Source organism: Macrobrachium rosenbergii, chromosome 45, assembly GCF_040412425.1.
Source record: "Macrobrachium rosenbergii isolate ZJJX-2024 chromosome 45, ASM4041242v1, whole genome shotgun sequence".
NCBI classification, from domain to species: domain Eukaryota; kingdom Metazoa; phylum Arthropoda; class Malacostraca; order Decapoda; family Palaemonidae; genus Macrobrachium; species Macrobrachium rosenbergii.
In genome coordinates, this window is record NC_089785.1 from 19602957 (window position 1) to 19620206 (window position 17250).

The 17250-nt window shown below is 38.0% G+C and overlaps 1 protein-coding gene across 23 annotated transcripts in view; it reads right to left on the reverse strand.

Moving 5' to 3' along the window:
* Positions 1-17250, reverse strand: part of Hk (Hyperkinetic) — a 489203-nt gene that overhangs the window by 41987 nt on the left and 429966 nt on the right. For all 23 annotated transcript variants that reach the window (XR_010850478.1, XR_010850481.1, XR_010850477.1 and 20 more), the window contains 2 exons: positions 9230-9437; positions 166-293 (listed from right to left, as the gene is read on the reverse strand). Coding sequence is in view for 11 of the 23 variants with exons in the window: in XM_067088608.1 (XP_066944709.1) it covers positions 166-293; positions 9230-9437 (336 nt within the window). In the remaining 12 variants the exon portion in view is untranslated. The remainder of the gene's footprint in view (positions 1-165; positions 294-9229; positions 9438-17250) is intronic.

The window sequence follows — 17250 nt, forward strand, 5'->3', positions numbered from 1 at the left end:
ACACTGCCACTGCCACCACCTAATAAAGAGGTACCTGGAAAACATACTGAACCACTAAAACCAACTAACAAACAGGTGCCTGGAACACAATTAGCCACAACTGTCGCCAGCGAAGATCCATCTGCCTTACTACCGCAAAAACCAAGAACTTCCTGGAATTCTCACCTTCCATAGGGCACATGTCGTCTGCTCGGTGTATGATGATGACGTCCACGTAATCGAGCTGCAGTCGTTCCAGGGACATTTTGACAGACTCTATGATATGCTTGCGAGACAGACCTCGCTCATCGCCTCTGGAAAATAAAAAAAAATACAGTATAATGAGTGAAGGGGAGTGATATGGAACTGTAGAGAGAGAGAGAGGGAGAGAATTATTGGTACAGAGATAAAATGAGGAGACAACAAATAATAAATGGCAGAGAAATGTTTTGCTGGAATATAAAAGCGAAAAAGAAAATGTGTTTCTGCAGAGGAAGGGAAGGGCAGAAGGAAAAACAAATAACGGAGATATGAAGAACAATGGACGAATATTATACGGGCACACATTCTCTCTCTCTCTCTCTTTATATATATACATCGCTCATTGGTAGCGTGCTAAGAGCGTTCACATACGTAGGTCTTGGTTCACATAAGGCCCACCCGCACAAATCGTTCTATCTGTGAACAGGGATTAACGAGGTTTTGTAAAAAAAAAATTACTACATAAATAAACGAACGAATATATATAAAAAAGCACAGCACGGATCTAGCAACCTCATCCATAAGCGATATGCTACAACCCCGAGGACAATTAAGAAACAGTGAAACGACCAAAGGTCTGATTTAAATAATAATAATAATAAATAATAATAATAATAATAATAATAATAATAATAAGTACAAAATGCGTCGAAGTTTCTTAGGCGCAATCTAGTTTTCTGTACAGCGTATAATCAAGGCAACCGAAAACAGCTATCTTTACGTGGTCTCGGTATAATGCTGTATGAGCCGCTTCCCATGAAACTTTAGCCACGGCCCGGTGGTGGCCTGTCCTATATCGTTGCCAGACGCACGATTATGGCTAACTTTAACCTTAAATAAAATGAAAACAACTGAGGCTAGAGGGCTGCAATTTGGTATGTTTGATGCTTGGAGGGTGGATGATCAACATACCAATTTGCAGCCCTCTAGCCTCAGTAGTTTTTAGGATCTGCGGGCGGAGAGAAAAAGTGCGGAAAGAAAGAAAAGGTGCGGAAAGAATGAAGTGCGGACGGACAGACAAAGCCGGCACAATAGTTTTCTTTTACAGAAAACTAATATAATAATAATAATAAATGGTTAATGCGTTAGGCAGAGCGTTGGATCCTAAGGCTTAGGGCTCTCATTTCCATATTCATGGTTTATTGGGGAGTGAAAAATGGCCTCTTGTGAGAGAGATGTGTTTAATTAAGACCCCCTTTTTATCGGCACCTCTCTGTATCGTTCTAATTAATAGTTACTCTATTTAAGTACCAGGCGATTACCTAATTGGTGTTCATTACGTTGTCTTATCCTTGATAAATACTTTTGTGATATATATTTTTTTATACTGGGTTAGTCTTGATAAATATTTTACTAATATATTTTACTGCGTTGGCTTATTCTTGATAAATATTTTACTGATATATCTTATTATATTGGCGTATTCTCGATAAATATTTTTTGTATATATTTTTTGTGTTGGATTATTCTTGATAAATATTTTTTATATATTTTATTATGTTGGGCTTATTCTTGTTAAATATTTTTGTATATATTTTATTATGCTGAGCTTATTCTTGATAAATATTTTTGTATATACTATATTATGTTGGGCTTATTTTTGATTAATATTTTGCTGATATATTTTATTATATTGGCTTATTCTTGATGAATATTTTTTGCATACATTTTATTATGTTGGGGTTATTCTTGATGACATTCTTGATAAATAGTCTTGATATACATTATTACAAAATGCTTGCTGTAACCTGCTAATATTAGTGTGAAAATAAAGATACATTAACATGTTAATAAATATTATTCTTGATATTTATTATTAAAGATGAAGCTGTCATCTGCTAATTAAAGTCTTGTGAAAATGTAACTACAATATAATTCGAGATGAATATAACGATTACATTAATTTGCATAATTACCTTTGCTATTGAGAATTACTTAAAAGGTAATTATCATCCGTCTGATTATATTTTAGTATTTTAAACAACTGAAAAACTAAAAAATGATTGACGTATCTTGAACTTTTCAAACTTCAATTAAGGTTCAGAAGAAGGTTACACCCCCAGGCGACCTTGTTACACAATTACGGGGACCAGGCTCTGGTTCGTGTCTGCTTCTTTCTCTTCTATTATTATTCTACTGAATAATAATAATAATAATAATAATAATAATAATAATAATAATAATAATAATAATAATAATAATAATAATTCTCCTGAAGTCTACGGAACTCTATCTCTGCTTCTGGTTTCCCATTTGGGTTTTCCCGATTCCTTTGAGGTTAAACGTGATTTTCATGTTTCACTTCGATCTCTTATCCTTCAGGTCTGGCCTAATGGTGTGGATTAAGTCGCCGGTGCCGTCGGCCTCGAAATAAATGGCAAACTTTATGTTAATTTCTACCCAGGAATGAATGTTCTATAAAGTCTAATAAAACATCTTTTCCTTTGTTTTCTTCGGCCTGGGCAAGAACGGGGCACTAGGGCGCATGTGCCAATGACACACACACACACATATATATATATATATATATATATATATATATATAATATATATATATATATATATATATATATATATATATATATATATATATATATATATATATATATATATATATATGTTATGAGAGAGAGAGAGAGAGAGAGAGAGAGAGAGAGAGAGAGAGACCTAAAGAAATACACCAGTGTTTTCATAACTCCGGAGAAAAAATAAAAGTCGTCTTGAGCGGAGCCTCCGCAACAAAACGTAAAATTCCAGAAAGTACCGTCCGGTTTCCACGTCGCTTCGTCCACTTCCTCCCGCGAAAGAACAAGAAACTAAGAGACGAAACATCGACGGAAAGGAGGAGAAATGCACGAAATATCCCTCCCTACAGATGCCTCGCTGATAGCAAGTCAACAGCTTCTCAATCGGAGAGACGAGAGCGAAAGATTGAGGGAGGGCGAACGATGATTTCCGAGACGCGCGGATTCAACTCCCACAAAAACACTCGACCCCCGGACGACTCGAGATATTCTCTCAAACAAATTTCAGAGTATTTTTTTTTTTATTCCTTACCTTTTCTCTAAGGCGAGATCAAAAGGACGTAATCGTAATTGACACACAAAAAATAAACACACACACACACGCCCGCACAATGACTAAGGTATTTTTAAACCTAACTTTCTTCGTAAAAGTGAATTTGAGAAACTTAGCAAGGCATTTGGGGAAAGTATTACTACTATTGGCCCGAATCAAACGCCGAGTTCCGTAACTCCCTTTCTCCAAGCTTTTTTTTTTTTTTTTTTTTAGTGGAAGGTATCTCGACTATTCTAAGCTGTTACGCCAGGGAGAAATCATTCGACGATTTATCATTACTTTGTGTCGACGATTAAAGGAAACGATTAGCGGAAAATGTCTTGGAGTTTTTTCAGTAGTCTAAGACTGAGCATTGTTTAAGATTTTACAAATTCCCAGCATGGTATGTGTGTGTGTGTGTGTGTGTGTGTGTGTGTGTGTGTGTGTGTGTGTGTGTGTGTGTATGTATATATATATATAATTATACAAAATCAGATCAAAGAATGACCAGGAAATGAACAAGAAATCTTTCTCTATTTTAACTTTTCTCTCTCTCTCATTCCCCCTTTCCTCTCACAATTCATGCAAATAACAAGCGAAACAGCTGCTAAGAAGACCAATGAAATCCCCCAAACATCATAATCCCAAGAAGCCAAAATGGCACGGGTCTGGGAGGGTCAACTGTAATCAACTCGTCAAATTTGTTTTTTTCTTTTTTTTTTGTATTTCATGACCATCCATCATGGCAAAACGTAACAATTTCCTCTGAGTGACGTTCCGTCGACTTGTGATTCCCCCCCCCCCTAACCCCCACCACCATCCCCCTCCCCGTAGTTTTGCGATTCTCTTTCTATAAATAAACGAAGGTTTTGCTGTCAAGGGCTGAAACGTTTGTGGTGACGTTTGGCAGTCAGCTGTGGAACGTTCGTTTTGGGGTTTTTGCTGACTTGTACGGAACGTTTTTTAAGGTTTTATTAATAAGTTTTTGTTGAAGCTTTGTGGTAACATATAAAACGTTTTTTTAAACATTTCTTGTAGACATGAAACGTCTGCTTAAGGTGTCGAGGTTTTGCCACAGAGAATGAAACGTTTGAAGAGATATTTAACTGTACAATTAAAATAAAAAACGGTTGAGCAACTGAAACCCACAAAACCACTTCCAAATGTGCAGGTGTTCGGCCGAGCCCTTTAAAAAATAAAACGTTTGCTGGGTGAGTGTTCACTGGTACCTTAATAAATGGAAACGTTTTCTTGGTACGTGTTCAACTGCACCTGGATAAACAAAGGTTTTGCTAGCAAGGCTGAACAGTTCGTTGACGCTTCGCAGTCATCTGTGCAACGTTCGTGTGGGGTTTTGCTGAACAGCACGAAAGTTTTGCTGAACTTTTAATAATAAGTTTTTGTTGAGACTTTGATATGATGCATGAAACGTATTTTTTTGTTTTACTTTCTTGCAAAATTATGAGACGTCAACTACAGTCTCGATGTAAAGCATAGAAAGTAAGTTATTCAAGAAGGAACGTTGTCGAGAAAAATGTTTACCTGTGCTAAATAATTTTAGAAAGTTTGACCAGCTGAAATTCACAAAACTCTTTCTCACAGTGCAAGTGTTCGGCTTTAACCTTAAAAAAAAAAAAAGAAAGTAAGTTTGCTGGGCAAGCATTCACTGGGCAAGTGCTCACTCGTACCACAAAAAAGAGAAACGTTTGGTGGGCATGTGTTTACCTGTACCTTTATAAAAAAGAAACGTTTGGTGGGCAAGTGTTTACTTTTAACTTTATAAAAAGAAACGTTTGGTTTGCATGTGTTTACCCGTACCATTACAAAAAGAAACGCTTTCTGGGCAAGTGTTCAGTTGAACCTTTATAAAAAGAAACGTTTGGTGGGCAAATGTTCACTTTTACCTTTATAAAAAGAAACGTTTGGTGGGCAAATGTTCACTTTTACCTTTATAAAAAGAAACGTTTGGTGGGCAAACGTTCACTTTTTTACCTTAATAAAAAGAAACGTTTGGTGGGCAAGTGTTCACTTTTGCCTTTATAAAAAGAAATGTTTTCTGAGCAAATGTTCACTTTTGCCTTTATAAAAAAAGAAACGTTTGGCGGGAAAGTGTTCACATTTACCTTTATAAAAAAGAAACGTTTGCTGGACAAATGTTCAACTGTACTTTTATAAAAAGAAACGTTTGCTAGGTAAACGTCCAATCATAAACTTATAAAAACAAATGTTTTCTGGGGCAAATGTTCAAGAGGACCTTTATAAAAAAGAAACGTTTTCCGGGCTAATCCCGAGCCACTGACGAATTTCCAGAGGTGGAAGAGACACGTCAGAAAAGCTCACAGTTTTCCACCCTTTCTCTTCCCTTTTGTCTCCTCTTCTTTTATGCACCTCGTTCTTTTCTTGCCTGTTTTTTCCTCCCCCCTCCCTCCCTTTACATCCCTCTTTCTTTCCTCGTTCGTTTTCTCACCTTTTATTCGCTCCGTTCTTTACGCGTTTCTTCTTTTTTTCCCCCCCCGTTCATTTTTATCGCGTTCGTATTTCTTTTTTCGTGTCTCTTTTACTTCTTTTCGTTTTTCGTGTATTTATTTTTTATTCCCCTTTTCTTTATACTCCAAGTTTTTTACATCAACATTTTGCTATGTAGCAAAATTCGTCTCCACCCCGACTGTTTGTGTAATCCACCCAGGCATTAACTCAAAGGCTCCACGATAATTGAAGAGTACTTTTTCCAAGGTAAGGGCGCGTGCACACACACACAACATTGTATATTTATATATGTGTGTATAAATAGAATACATAAATAAAAATGTATATTATTTATATATATACATATATATTGAGTTGGAGACGGTATGGTAAATCTTCCCTGTTTCTCAGCGAGTCTTGGGGAATGAGGCTGCAAGACCCACGCCTTGTTTATGGACCCAATGAGACGCTAGTGTGGATTCTGCAGATGGCATCTGTGTAGGTGTATGAATCCGTCCATGTTGTGGAAGTTTTCTGCTCATGGGATTCATACACGTGCGCTCTCTCTCTCTCTCTCTCTTCAACGACTAAGTTGCAGAAGCGTCGCTACATTTTAATCAGCTTCCTAACGTTTGTAATTAGATGATCTCGGATTCATTAGCGCCGGGAACATAGAAAATGTGCTCTCAGGTTACATGAAGCCTGTGCTGTAAAATCGAGAAGGATAATTTTTCTCTCTCTCTCTCTCTCTCTCTCTCTCTCTCTCTCTCTCTCTCTCTCTCTCTCTCTTCGTCATGCTGAATTGAGTTATTTATAAAGTGTCTTTGCTTCTGTCGTATTAAGTAAATTGTAAGTGAGCCTTTGCACACTTTTACAGAAATCAAATCCTTGATGTAAATATTCTCATCCCGAGAGAGAGAGAGAGAGAGAGATAAAATCCTTGATGTAAATATTCTCATGCTCGATCGATCGATCGATCGAGAGAGAGAGAGAGAGAGAGAGAGATAAAATCCTTGATATAAATATTCTCATCCCAAGAGAGAGAGAGAGAGAGAGAGAGAGAGAGAGAGAGAGAGAGAGAGAGAGAGAGAGAGAGAGAGAGAGAGAGAGAGAGCAAGGACCATTAATGAGAGCCCCTGGTCGCAATTTAGAAATTCCCGATAAAAATTCCACGTAATTCCCGAAGCCCCTGACGGCCAGTTTTTGAATATGCATATCGGAAGAAGAAATATTAATTCAATATTGAAGTTCAGACGTCGTCGCCATATACTGACTCTCTCTCTCTCTCTCTCTCTCTCTCTCTCTCTCTCTATATATATATATATATATATATATATATGAAATTGCTTATATTCAGCTGTGGCTATAAAGAAGACATTCTCCCACAAAGTCCATATTCATAATCAATAATCCTGAATAGCTTATAAATTGCTTCTCAGGATTTTAACCAATCATTAATTAACTATTGAAAATATGCACACTTTCTAGCAGACATTTTCTATCAAAGCAATGGCCTTCAGTTTTCAGTTGCAAGTCGGATATAATAGGCTGTTGATCAGTAAATTTAATTAAAATTCAATTTAAGCGAGTATGCTGTTATTCCGCTGAAACTGGAACCCATTTATTTGTTTATTTGACAAATAAATTAACAGGTAAATAAATGAGAAAATTAATGATTGGCCATATCTCTATAGCACTTTCGTCTACAGATCGCTACACGTCCTTTCTGATTTTCAAAGCACATTGCTCTCTCTATAACATTTATTTAAGAATCATTTTACAGCACACACATACAAACTACAGTCTCTCTCTCTCTCTCTCTCTCTCTCTCTATCTAACTATATAACATTTATTTTTGAATCATTTTACAGCACACACACACATACAAACTACAGTCTCTCTCTCTCTAACATTATTTGAGAATCATTTTACAGACACACACGCACACACACAAACTACAATCTCTCTCTCTCTCTCTCTCTCTCTCTCACATTTATTTGAGATTCATTTTACAGCACACACACACACACACACACACACACACACACACACACTACAGTCTCCCTCCTCATACACTAAGAAAGAGAAATAAAAGGAAAGAGAAAATCAGCAACAAAAGCAATCCATACACAATATCAAACGTAGAACGCTTCAACCCGACTTCACCGCCCACTTGAATCTCCCTTGCAAATTTCACAACAAATCAAACCCTCATCGCTTACTGTTTTTCGACAACCCTGAAATATCAAGTTACACCTTCCCTAATACAGAGGCGTCAACATTTGAACTTTTCAAAAGCAAACTATTTGTTATCTCGTGCGATACGAGATCGACACGGAGCCTCCGGCGAATATTTGATTTCCGATTCAAAATAATGCAAATCGCGTCCGATACGTGTCTATATAACGTTCGTCACAGCGATTTGTTCTTTTAAATCCAAACGTTCTGATCGCAAGAGGGAAGACGTTTTCCTGGGAAACGTTCCAAAAATAAATGATAAAATTGCTAAATTAATGCTTTTATAAGTTCTGTATCCATGCTGTGACGATTTTGGCCCGGACTGGGCGACGGTTAAGTCTTGAAATGTAGTTCAATATCCTTAGGATATTTTTGTTAGGAAAAGAATGAATGGATGCATAAAAATGGCGATTTTTTAAAAAGAGATTCTTATCGCGTAACAATTTATAGTACCCGATGCACCAAAGGCACTCAATTTGTGCCTTCTCAGAAATATATTTCTAATGTACAAAAATCTTAAATAAAATAAGGGATATCGAACAATTTGGATAAACGCTAGTATTACTAAAAAGATATTCTTGCTGCGTAAAAATTTATATGTGAAGAGCCAAAGGGAATAAGCATCTGCTCAAGACATTATTAAATGCCAAACAATTAATTTGTGCTTTTTCAGAAGTATTATTTTTTCTACTGTACAGAAACCTAAAATAAAACGCAAAAGGATTTCCGACAGTTTCCTGGCACGAAAGGATATTGAACAACGGCTCAATCAATCCTGCTGACAAGGATTTGAGAAGCGAGGATTTTTCATCCGTTTTCTAAAAACAAAATGAACTTAACAAAAAGAGGAATCGATAATATGCAAATCTATATTCATATGATATTCCCTGTTCCTCTTCCTATTTCTCAGACATCCACCTCTTTCTCCTCTTAATGGCAAAAAAAAAAAAAGATAAAAATGTATAAATAAATTGCCAAATTTTTATGATTGGCCACATCCAGCATTTGAGTCTGGTCAGCTAAACAATCTTCTGGTTCTCAAGGCATATTGCGTCCTTTCCTCCTCTCTCTCTCTCTCTCTCTCTCTCTCTCTCTCTCTCTCTCTCTCTCTCTCTCTCTCTCACGCAAGGACCCCCAAAAACGCGCAAAGTCCAGATCGCCCTCACCCGCCAAGGATCCCAAAATCACGCGAGGTCAAACCTCGACTCCCCCCCCGCCCCCAACTCACTTGGAGTTCCAGTAGACCTTGGTGATGACGTGGTAGGAGGTCCTCCTCCAGTTCTTCTTCTTGAGGATGTTGCCGAGTTGGATCTCGGCTCGCCCTCCGCTGTAGGCCTCGCTGAGGTCGAAGAGGTTGATGCCGGCCTCGTACGCCACGCTGATAATCTCCTCAGCCGTGTCTTCCGATACCTGGGGGCTGAAGGTCACCCAAGTACCTGTAAGGTAAGGTCGAAAGGTCATGTTAAGGTTGCCCAAGTGCCTGTAATGTAAGGTCGAAATGTCATGTTAAGGGCACCCAAGTTCCTGTAAGTGAAGGTCAAAAGTCATGTTAAGGGCACCCAAGTACCTGTGAGGTAAGGTCAGAGGTCATGTTAAGGTCACCCAAGTACCTATAAGTGAAGGTCGAAAGGTCATGTTAAGGTCACCCAGGTACCTGTAAGGTATGGCCAAAAGGTCATATTAAGATCACCCAAGTACCTGTAAGGTAAGGTCGAAAGGTCATGTTAAGGGCACCTATGTACCTGTATGTGAAGGTCAAAAGGTCATATTATGGTTACCCAAGTGCCTGTAAGTGAAGGTCAAGGGTCATGTTAAGGTCACCTAAGTACCTGTATGTGAAGGTCATATTAAGGTCACCATAGTACCTGTGAGGTAAGGTCAAAAGGTTATATTAAGGTCACCCAAGTACCTGTGAGTGAAGGTCCAAGGTCATATTAAGGTTACCAAAGTACCTGTAAGGTAAGGCCAATAGGTCATACTAAGGTCACCCAAGTACCTGTAGGTGAAGGTCAAAAGATCACGTTAAGTGTTCCTTATAGGGAAGCTGTAAGGGGATGTATAATAGTTAATTTGAATTTAAGGTTTTATATATATTTGTATATATTTGTAACATATTTTTCTGACTCACATCGGGGTCGAACCATGGTCTCTCAAACGAGAGATCGGGGTTCGATCCCGATGTGAGTCAGGTATCTATTTCTGTGAAATACGTGGTTCATTATATATACAGTATGTATATATATATATATATATATATATATATATATATATATATATATATATATATATATATATATATATATTTGTGTGTGTGTAATTCCATATTTGGTCTTTATTTTATCTCCTTCCCTCTCCTTTTACTTCATTCTCCTAACCCCCTTCCATTACCTGTCCACTCTTTCCTCCACCTCCACTGTTTCCCTCTACCTAATACCTCCTCCAGTTCCTACCTCAGCGATACCTCCTCCATCAACGACTCCATTCGCCACCGCACTATGGACCCGAATAGGACCCCGGGCCAGAATGGATGCGCTCGGCACAATGACACCAATTGCCTCTGACCGCCATTTGCAAGAGAGGTTTCACCTGAGACGCAGCCACCAACAAATGGGAGGGTTCCCTGATAACAGCCTTTCTTGACCTTCTTTAAGGCAACCGTCAATACGTCGTGGCCCTCCCTCCTCCCTCTACCAGGTACAGTGAGTTGCCAAATGGGGGCTTGTAAATATTTCTGGTCGTTTGTAAAAATGTTTTTGTATTTTTTTTTTTTTGCAAAGTGACGTGATGACTTGTGATGTTTTTTACGTAATGGGGAATTCATCTGCGAATTCTTAGATATAGTAAAGGGCATTTGTTTATGAGTTTTCAAATGCCCAATTCGTTGATTTTAAATTTTTGAACCGCTCTAGAATTTGCAATGTTTGTCACCTAAAAATGACTGTAAGGTTTCAGACATCACAAAACTTATGTCAGATGACAGGTTACTGATTTTAAATGTCCAATTCATTATTTTTATTTCTATGCATACCTACAGAATTTAACAAATTTTATTCACCTAAAAATGATTTTGAGAAGTTTCATATATCAGAGATGTGTCAATCTACAGATTCTTGAAGAATACACTTGATTTCTGATTCCAAATTAAGTGAATTTATTGGTTAGGGTTTAAATCCAAAACTTGGTATAATTTCTGATACAGGCTCATTTGTATTCATCAAGTTTTAGAGACATGAAGAATTTATTGATAACTTTTCGATACCTAAGAAATTTGTCAAATTGTATATTCAAGAAACTTATTTGCCATATTTCAGATATCTTCAGAATTTATTCATTAAGGTTTGGAAACCTGACTGAGCGTAAATATTTCCATATGTGAAGAATTTATTTGTAAGTTCAGGATAAATACAATTTTGAATCTTAATGGAAAGAAAATGTTCTTTTGTGTAGAATGACTTTGTGCGAGAATAGATCTTCCATCCAGTTGTAATTCAGTTTTAATAAGAGGTATATTTCAGTATTCATAAAAGGTCAAGTTTCAGATAAAAAAAAAAAGACTTAAAAATAACGACGCAGACAAAGTCAACAAACAATTAACAATTACAACAAACCGCTCTTGTATATAAAGAATATATTACTTTCGTCGAATTTATTTCTCTCTCTCTGTTCCCTACCCCAGGTCTGCATGAGCAAAAAAAAAAAAAGAAAAAAAAATGCAGACAGCATCAACAATCATATTAAAATATATCTTCTTTGGAAAAATATTCTCTCTCTCTCTCTCTCTCTCTCCCCTAGCTCTGCACGAGCAAAAAAAAAAAAAAAATAAAAAAAACAAATAGCAGACACATACGCCCTCACGTCAACCATCATAATAAAATACTTCTTTGCTGAAAAAATCATACGCAAGGGCGTCCCCTGTCGCTTAGAATACCGCAAGAACGATGGTACACAAACTCCGCGGTCCGGAAACTTCTTGTTCATTTGCAAGCGTTGCCTCGATAAAAATTCCACGCCGCCAGAGAGGATTAATGACCTATTTATGTGTAAAAGTTGGGAGTTGAGTGAGGCTCAGGTGCCTTTGGAGAGAGAGAGAGAGAGAGAGAGAGAGAGAGAGAGAGAGAGAGAGAGAGAGAGAGAGAGAGAGAGAGAGAGAGAGAATTCTTATTGCTTCCAGTTTAAGGTTAATTACATTTCTTCTAAGCATCGAACTGTGGAGAGAGAGAGAGAGAGAGAGAGAGAGAGAGAGAGAGAGAGAGAGAGAGAGAGAGAGAGAGAGAGAGAGAGAATACCTAATCGTATTTCCATTTTAAGTACAATTAAATATTTTCTAAACATCGAAATTTAGTGAGAGAGAGAGAGAGAGAGAGAGAGAGAGAGAGAGAGAGAGAGAGAGAGAGAAAATTCTTATTGTGTTTCCAGTTTAAGGTTAAATACATTTCTTCTAAGCATCGAAATGTGGTAGAGAGAGAGAGAGAGAGAGAGAGAGAGAGAGAGAGAGAGAGAGAGAGAGAGAGAGAGAGAGAGAGAGGGGAACCCATTTTTTGACTTCGAGTTCCGTATGTCTGGGGGAATTATTGAAAAATTTATCACATTGACTGAATGCCAATATGTGTGTAAGTGTGTGTGTTCCAAAGCAGTATATGCTGAAGAATAGTTCGGGGCTCACGTACAGCATGAGGTACAATTCCTTTGCGACTTGCAACACGTAACATGATTTATTTCTTTTTGATTTATACTTTTTCCTTTTCCTTTTGCAGTCCGTTAAGGTTCTCCTCAACACATATACATCGACTCCATTTTTCAACATTTTTTCTTCTGACTATATTTCTTTTCTTATTTACAGTGGTTATCTATCGCTTTTACTCTGAGGATCTTCAATACGTCTTTTTTTCTCTCTCTCTCTCTCTCTCTCTCTCTCTCTCTCTCTCTCTCTCTCTCTCTCTCTCTCTCTCTCTCTCTCTCTCACCTTCTTAAATCAATGTTTCATTGCATGTCTCTTTTATGACGAGTCTTCCATTCTACTAAATTTTATTTACTGATGGGAAATATAGATGTAAACTTGCTTATTACATGAAAACGAGGCTGCTTAAAGACAGGAATGGTCTGGACATGTGATGGGAACGGACGAAGATCAGTTAACAAGCCCACAAAATCATGGGGAAAAAAAAGGAGCTAAGATGAAGACCATTCTCAAAGGGAAATTTAGGCCATAATGCACAAGACATGGTGGAAAAGACAGAACTCATTCCACCCGCAAGGGAAACATGAATATGTTTGTAAACGCAAACATGATCTTCTGTTTCAGGTTTTATTGATTTATTTGTCAAATCTTTGTCACCGCCAGAGTGACTGTAGTTCTGGAAGACAGACAAAGATTAAGATAATATTTATTCAACATTATGTACATATTTTGTGTTATTTTACATATTGTATTTTTTGAGTTTTATCATTACCGGCATCTCATTCTCCATATCACTGTCTCCCTCTCCGTTCCCTAGATTAATAATAATAATAATAATAATAATAATAATAATAATAATAATAATAATAATAATAATTTTTATTATTATTATATTAAATTATATAGATCTAACCTATCATTTTTTAGCATTCATTTCTTTGCAAATGCACCTCTCTCTCTCTCTCTCTTTTCCACCACGTATCTCTCAGAGCGAGAGACGCCCCGGATTACTTGATCTTCTGTATCTCAGAACAAGACACAGAGGAGATAAAAAAAAAACAGCAACAAAAATATCTCACAATAAAACAAGAGGACCTTACAAAAATATCCTTCTTTTTCTCCTAAATTCTGAAGTTTCTCAACACCTCGAGGGAGATGATTTGCCCTCTTGGTAAGGCTCCCAAGAAACATCAATTCGACAAAATGCTAGAGAGAGAGAGAGAGAGAGAGAGAGAGAGAGAGAGAGAGAGAGAGAGAGAGAGAGAGAGAGAGGATATTCTACTGCAACCCAGAACGAATGCTTATCTAAGAGAGAGAGAGAGAGATAGAGAGAGAGAGAGGATATTCTACTGCAACCCAGAACGAATGCTTATCTGAGAGAGAGAGAGAGAGAGAGAGAGAGAGAGAGAGAGAGAGAGAGAGAGAGAGAGAGAGAGAGGATATTCTACTGCAACCCAGAACGAATGCTTATCTAAGAGAGAGAGAGAGATAGAGAGAGAGAGAGAGGATATTCTACTGCAACCCAGAACGAATGCTTATCTGAGAGAGAGAGAGAGAGAGAGAGAGAGAGAGAGAGAGAGAGAGAGAGAGAGAGAGAGAGGAGAGAGAGGATATTCTACTGCAACCTTATCAGAACGAATGCTTATCTGAGAGAGAGAGAGAGAGAGAGAGAGAGAGAGAGAGAGAGAGAGAGAGAGAGAGAGAGAGAGATTCCGCTTGAAACCAGAAAGACTGCCTATCTCCTTATCCACAAATACCGTTCTCTCTCTCTCTCTCTCTCTCTCTCTCTCTCTGTCAGTGCTCTCCAAACCCTTTGTTTTTCTCTCTCCTCTGCCCACTCACACAAAGCTCGCATCATTATTCCCTCCTTGCAGAAGACCTCCACGACACAAAGAGATGGACGAAGGGACAATGCAGAAAGTTTGTTTACAAACTCACAATACGAGAGAGAGAGAGAGAGAGAGAGAGAGAGAGAGAGAGAGAGAGAGAGAGAGAGGCCAGGCCACTACAACGTTCTTCTTCCTCCTACCTCGGTTTCCCGGGTCCTGGTTTCACGTTTTCGCCAGGATCCAGCGTCACTTGAGGGGAGGGGAGGGGGAGAGGAGGGGGAAAGAGGGGGGGGATAGTTTAAAGGAGAAACGTTTCTATTTTTCTCTCCCGCAAATCCTTCACATTGCCGCGTGCATACTGTGAAGATTTTTTGATAGCAGGTAAAGGCAATACCTTTGAGAGAGAGAGAGAGAGAGAGAGAGAGAGAGAGAGAGAGAGAGAGAGAGAGAGAGAGAGAGAGAGAGAGAGTTACTAGATTCCTACATATTTTCGGAAAAGGATTATCATTGCAAGTTGCTCTTGGGAATTAATGTTCAATTCCAATCATTTTGGCTCAAGAGAGAGAGAGAGAGAGAGAGAGAGAGAGAGAGAGAGAGAGAGAGAGAGAGAGAGAGAGAGAGAGAGAGTTACTAGGTTTCTAACTATTTTTGGAAAAAAGATTATCAATGTAAGTTGCCCAACCGATTTAAATCTTCATTTCTGAAAGCAGCGACCAGAGAGAGAGAGAGAGAGAGAGAGAGAGAGAGAGAGAGAGAGAGAGAGAGAGAGAGGGAGGGGGTGATAGTACACATGAAAATAAACGAGCAAAACCTTCATTATTGCATTTCCCGTCAAGTAATTAAAATAGACGAGATAAACTCGCCGGGTCATTATCTATCAAATTCGCTTCGGGGATTTTTGGGTCCAAAATTAATTTCCATCAGTTTCATCCTCGCCCAGTAATAATTATGTTCGGTTTGCCCCTGGTCTTCCCATAGGTGAAGCGCCGTTGGGCTTGATCACAGCTTGGATGGGTGACCACCTTAAAATTACCGTGATCGCACTAGGCAAGGGTGTGAGGTTAGCAATCCTCATTTCACAACCCAATCTACGAAACCTGCAACAGGGCGTGGAATACTGGTGTGGGAGGCAATGGGTTACTATCTCGTCAGGCACATAAATATTAAGTTACAATGAGACCTAAGAGGTCAAACAGTGAGTGGGCTTCTACAATGGGGTGGCCAGCCTCATGTATTTTTGTAGCCCAGGTCCAAAGTACACAACAAAAATAAACAGGAAGGAAAAAGAGGTAAATGAGCTTCACAGTGAATGAAGCGATAAATGAATAACCTCTTGGAAGAATAAAATTTGTAGTAATCGGGAGAAACAGAAGTAGGGAGAGAATTCCAAAGCATGGCAGAAGGAAAGAAACAGTCACAGAACCTTGTATCTTAACATGGTAATTAATTTCCACAGCCAATGTGAAATGGAAAGAGATAAAAAATACCCAATTACAAGACACTGCAAAGGTTTACGAATGGTACACAAGACTTGCGCTACACTATGCAGAAACTTGGTTACTCAGAATGAACCTGGAGGACATTTTGAAAATGTGTTGCCATAGAATATCAATAGTCATAGCCAAAGTGTGAAAGAAAGATTGTTTTATGAATGAAGAATTGGCAGAGAACTTTGGTGTCCAGGAGCTGGAAAACATACCGAGATCTCAAAGACTGGAATGGTTTGGACATGTGATGAGAATGGAAGACTAACGTTAGAAAAGCAGTGGATTATAGAGGTAGGAGGAAGGGATAGAATTAGGGGACAGAAGAAGACCTATACCTGATGGAATTTCAATCAGAATATGCACTGGATGGAGGAGACTCGAGACAACCAATTGCAAGTCTAACCCCATGAAAGGAAACGCTTACATAAAAACTTTTTTTATGTGATAAATGTTTTTTTCTTAAGCAGAAACAGGACACTGACATAAACAGCAACAATTAGTATCTGTGACTTTACTGCCCTACTTGTGTCAAGAATTGCCAAAAGTGTAACTCTGGTCAAAAGTCTTTCCCATAAAATTCCTAAGACAACTCCCACGGCCCGAACCCTTCTCTGAAACAGGACATAAAATCCTTCAAGAAGTCCTGCCGGATTCTTCCCCCAGGAGGGGAACGCATTGTCTTCGGAATAACATGGCAAAAGTTGGCCACCGAAAGGATTCTCAGATAGCCTTTAAGGACGCTAGAGTTTCCTCATGCTGGGCCGAAGGAATCTAACCAAATTATTTATCTAATTTATAAAAAGAGGAATTCAATAATGTTAAAGGAATTTATCAGTTTACCTAATAGCATATGTTGATTGTTTAGTGTAATCACTGAATAATTACAATAATTATACTGTATAATCTACAAATAGTTTAGATTTTACTTGATGTAAAATTCAATGATTCACTAAAGTTTGGTGTCACAGAAGACTATCAAATGATAATCTTGATTGCCATAAGTATTACCTAATCGTTTGAAAGATTGCCATCAATATTATTCAACTATTTAAAAGATGGCCATAAATATTATTGAGTCATTTGAAAGGCTAGCACAAATATTACTGAGTCATTTCACTGATTGCCATCAATATTACTGAGTCATTTGACTGATTGTCATCAATATTACTGAGTCATTTGACTGATTGCCATTAATATTACTGAGTCATTTGACTGATTGCCATCAATATTACTGAGTCATTTGACTGATTGCCAT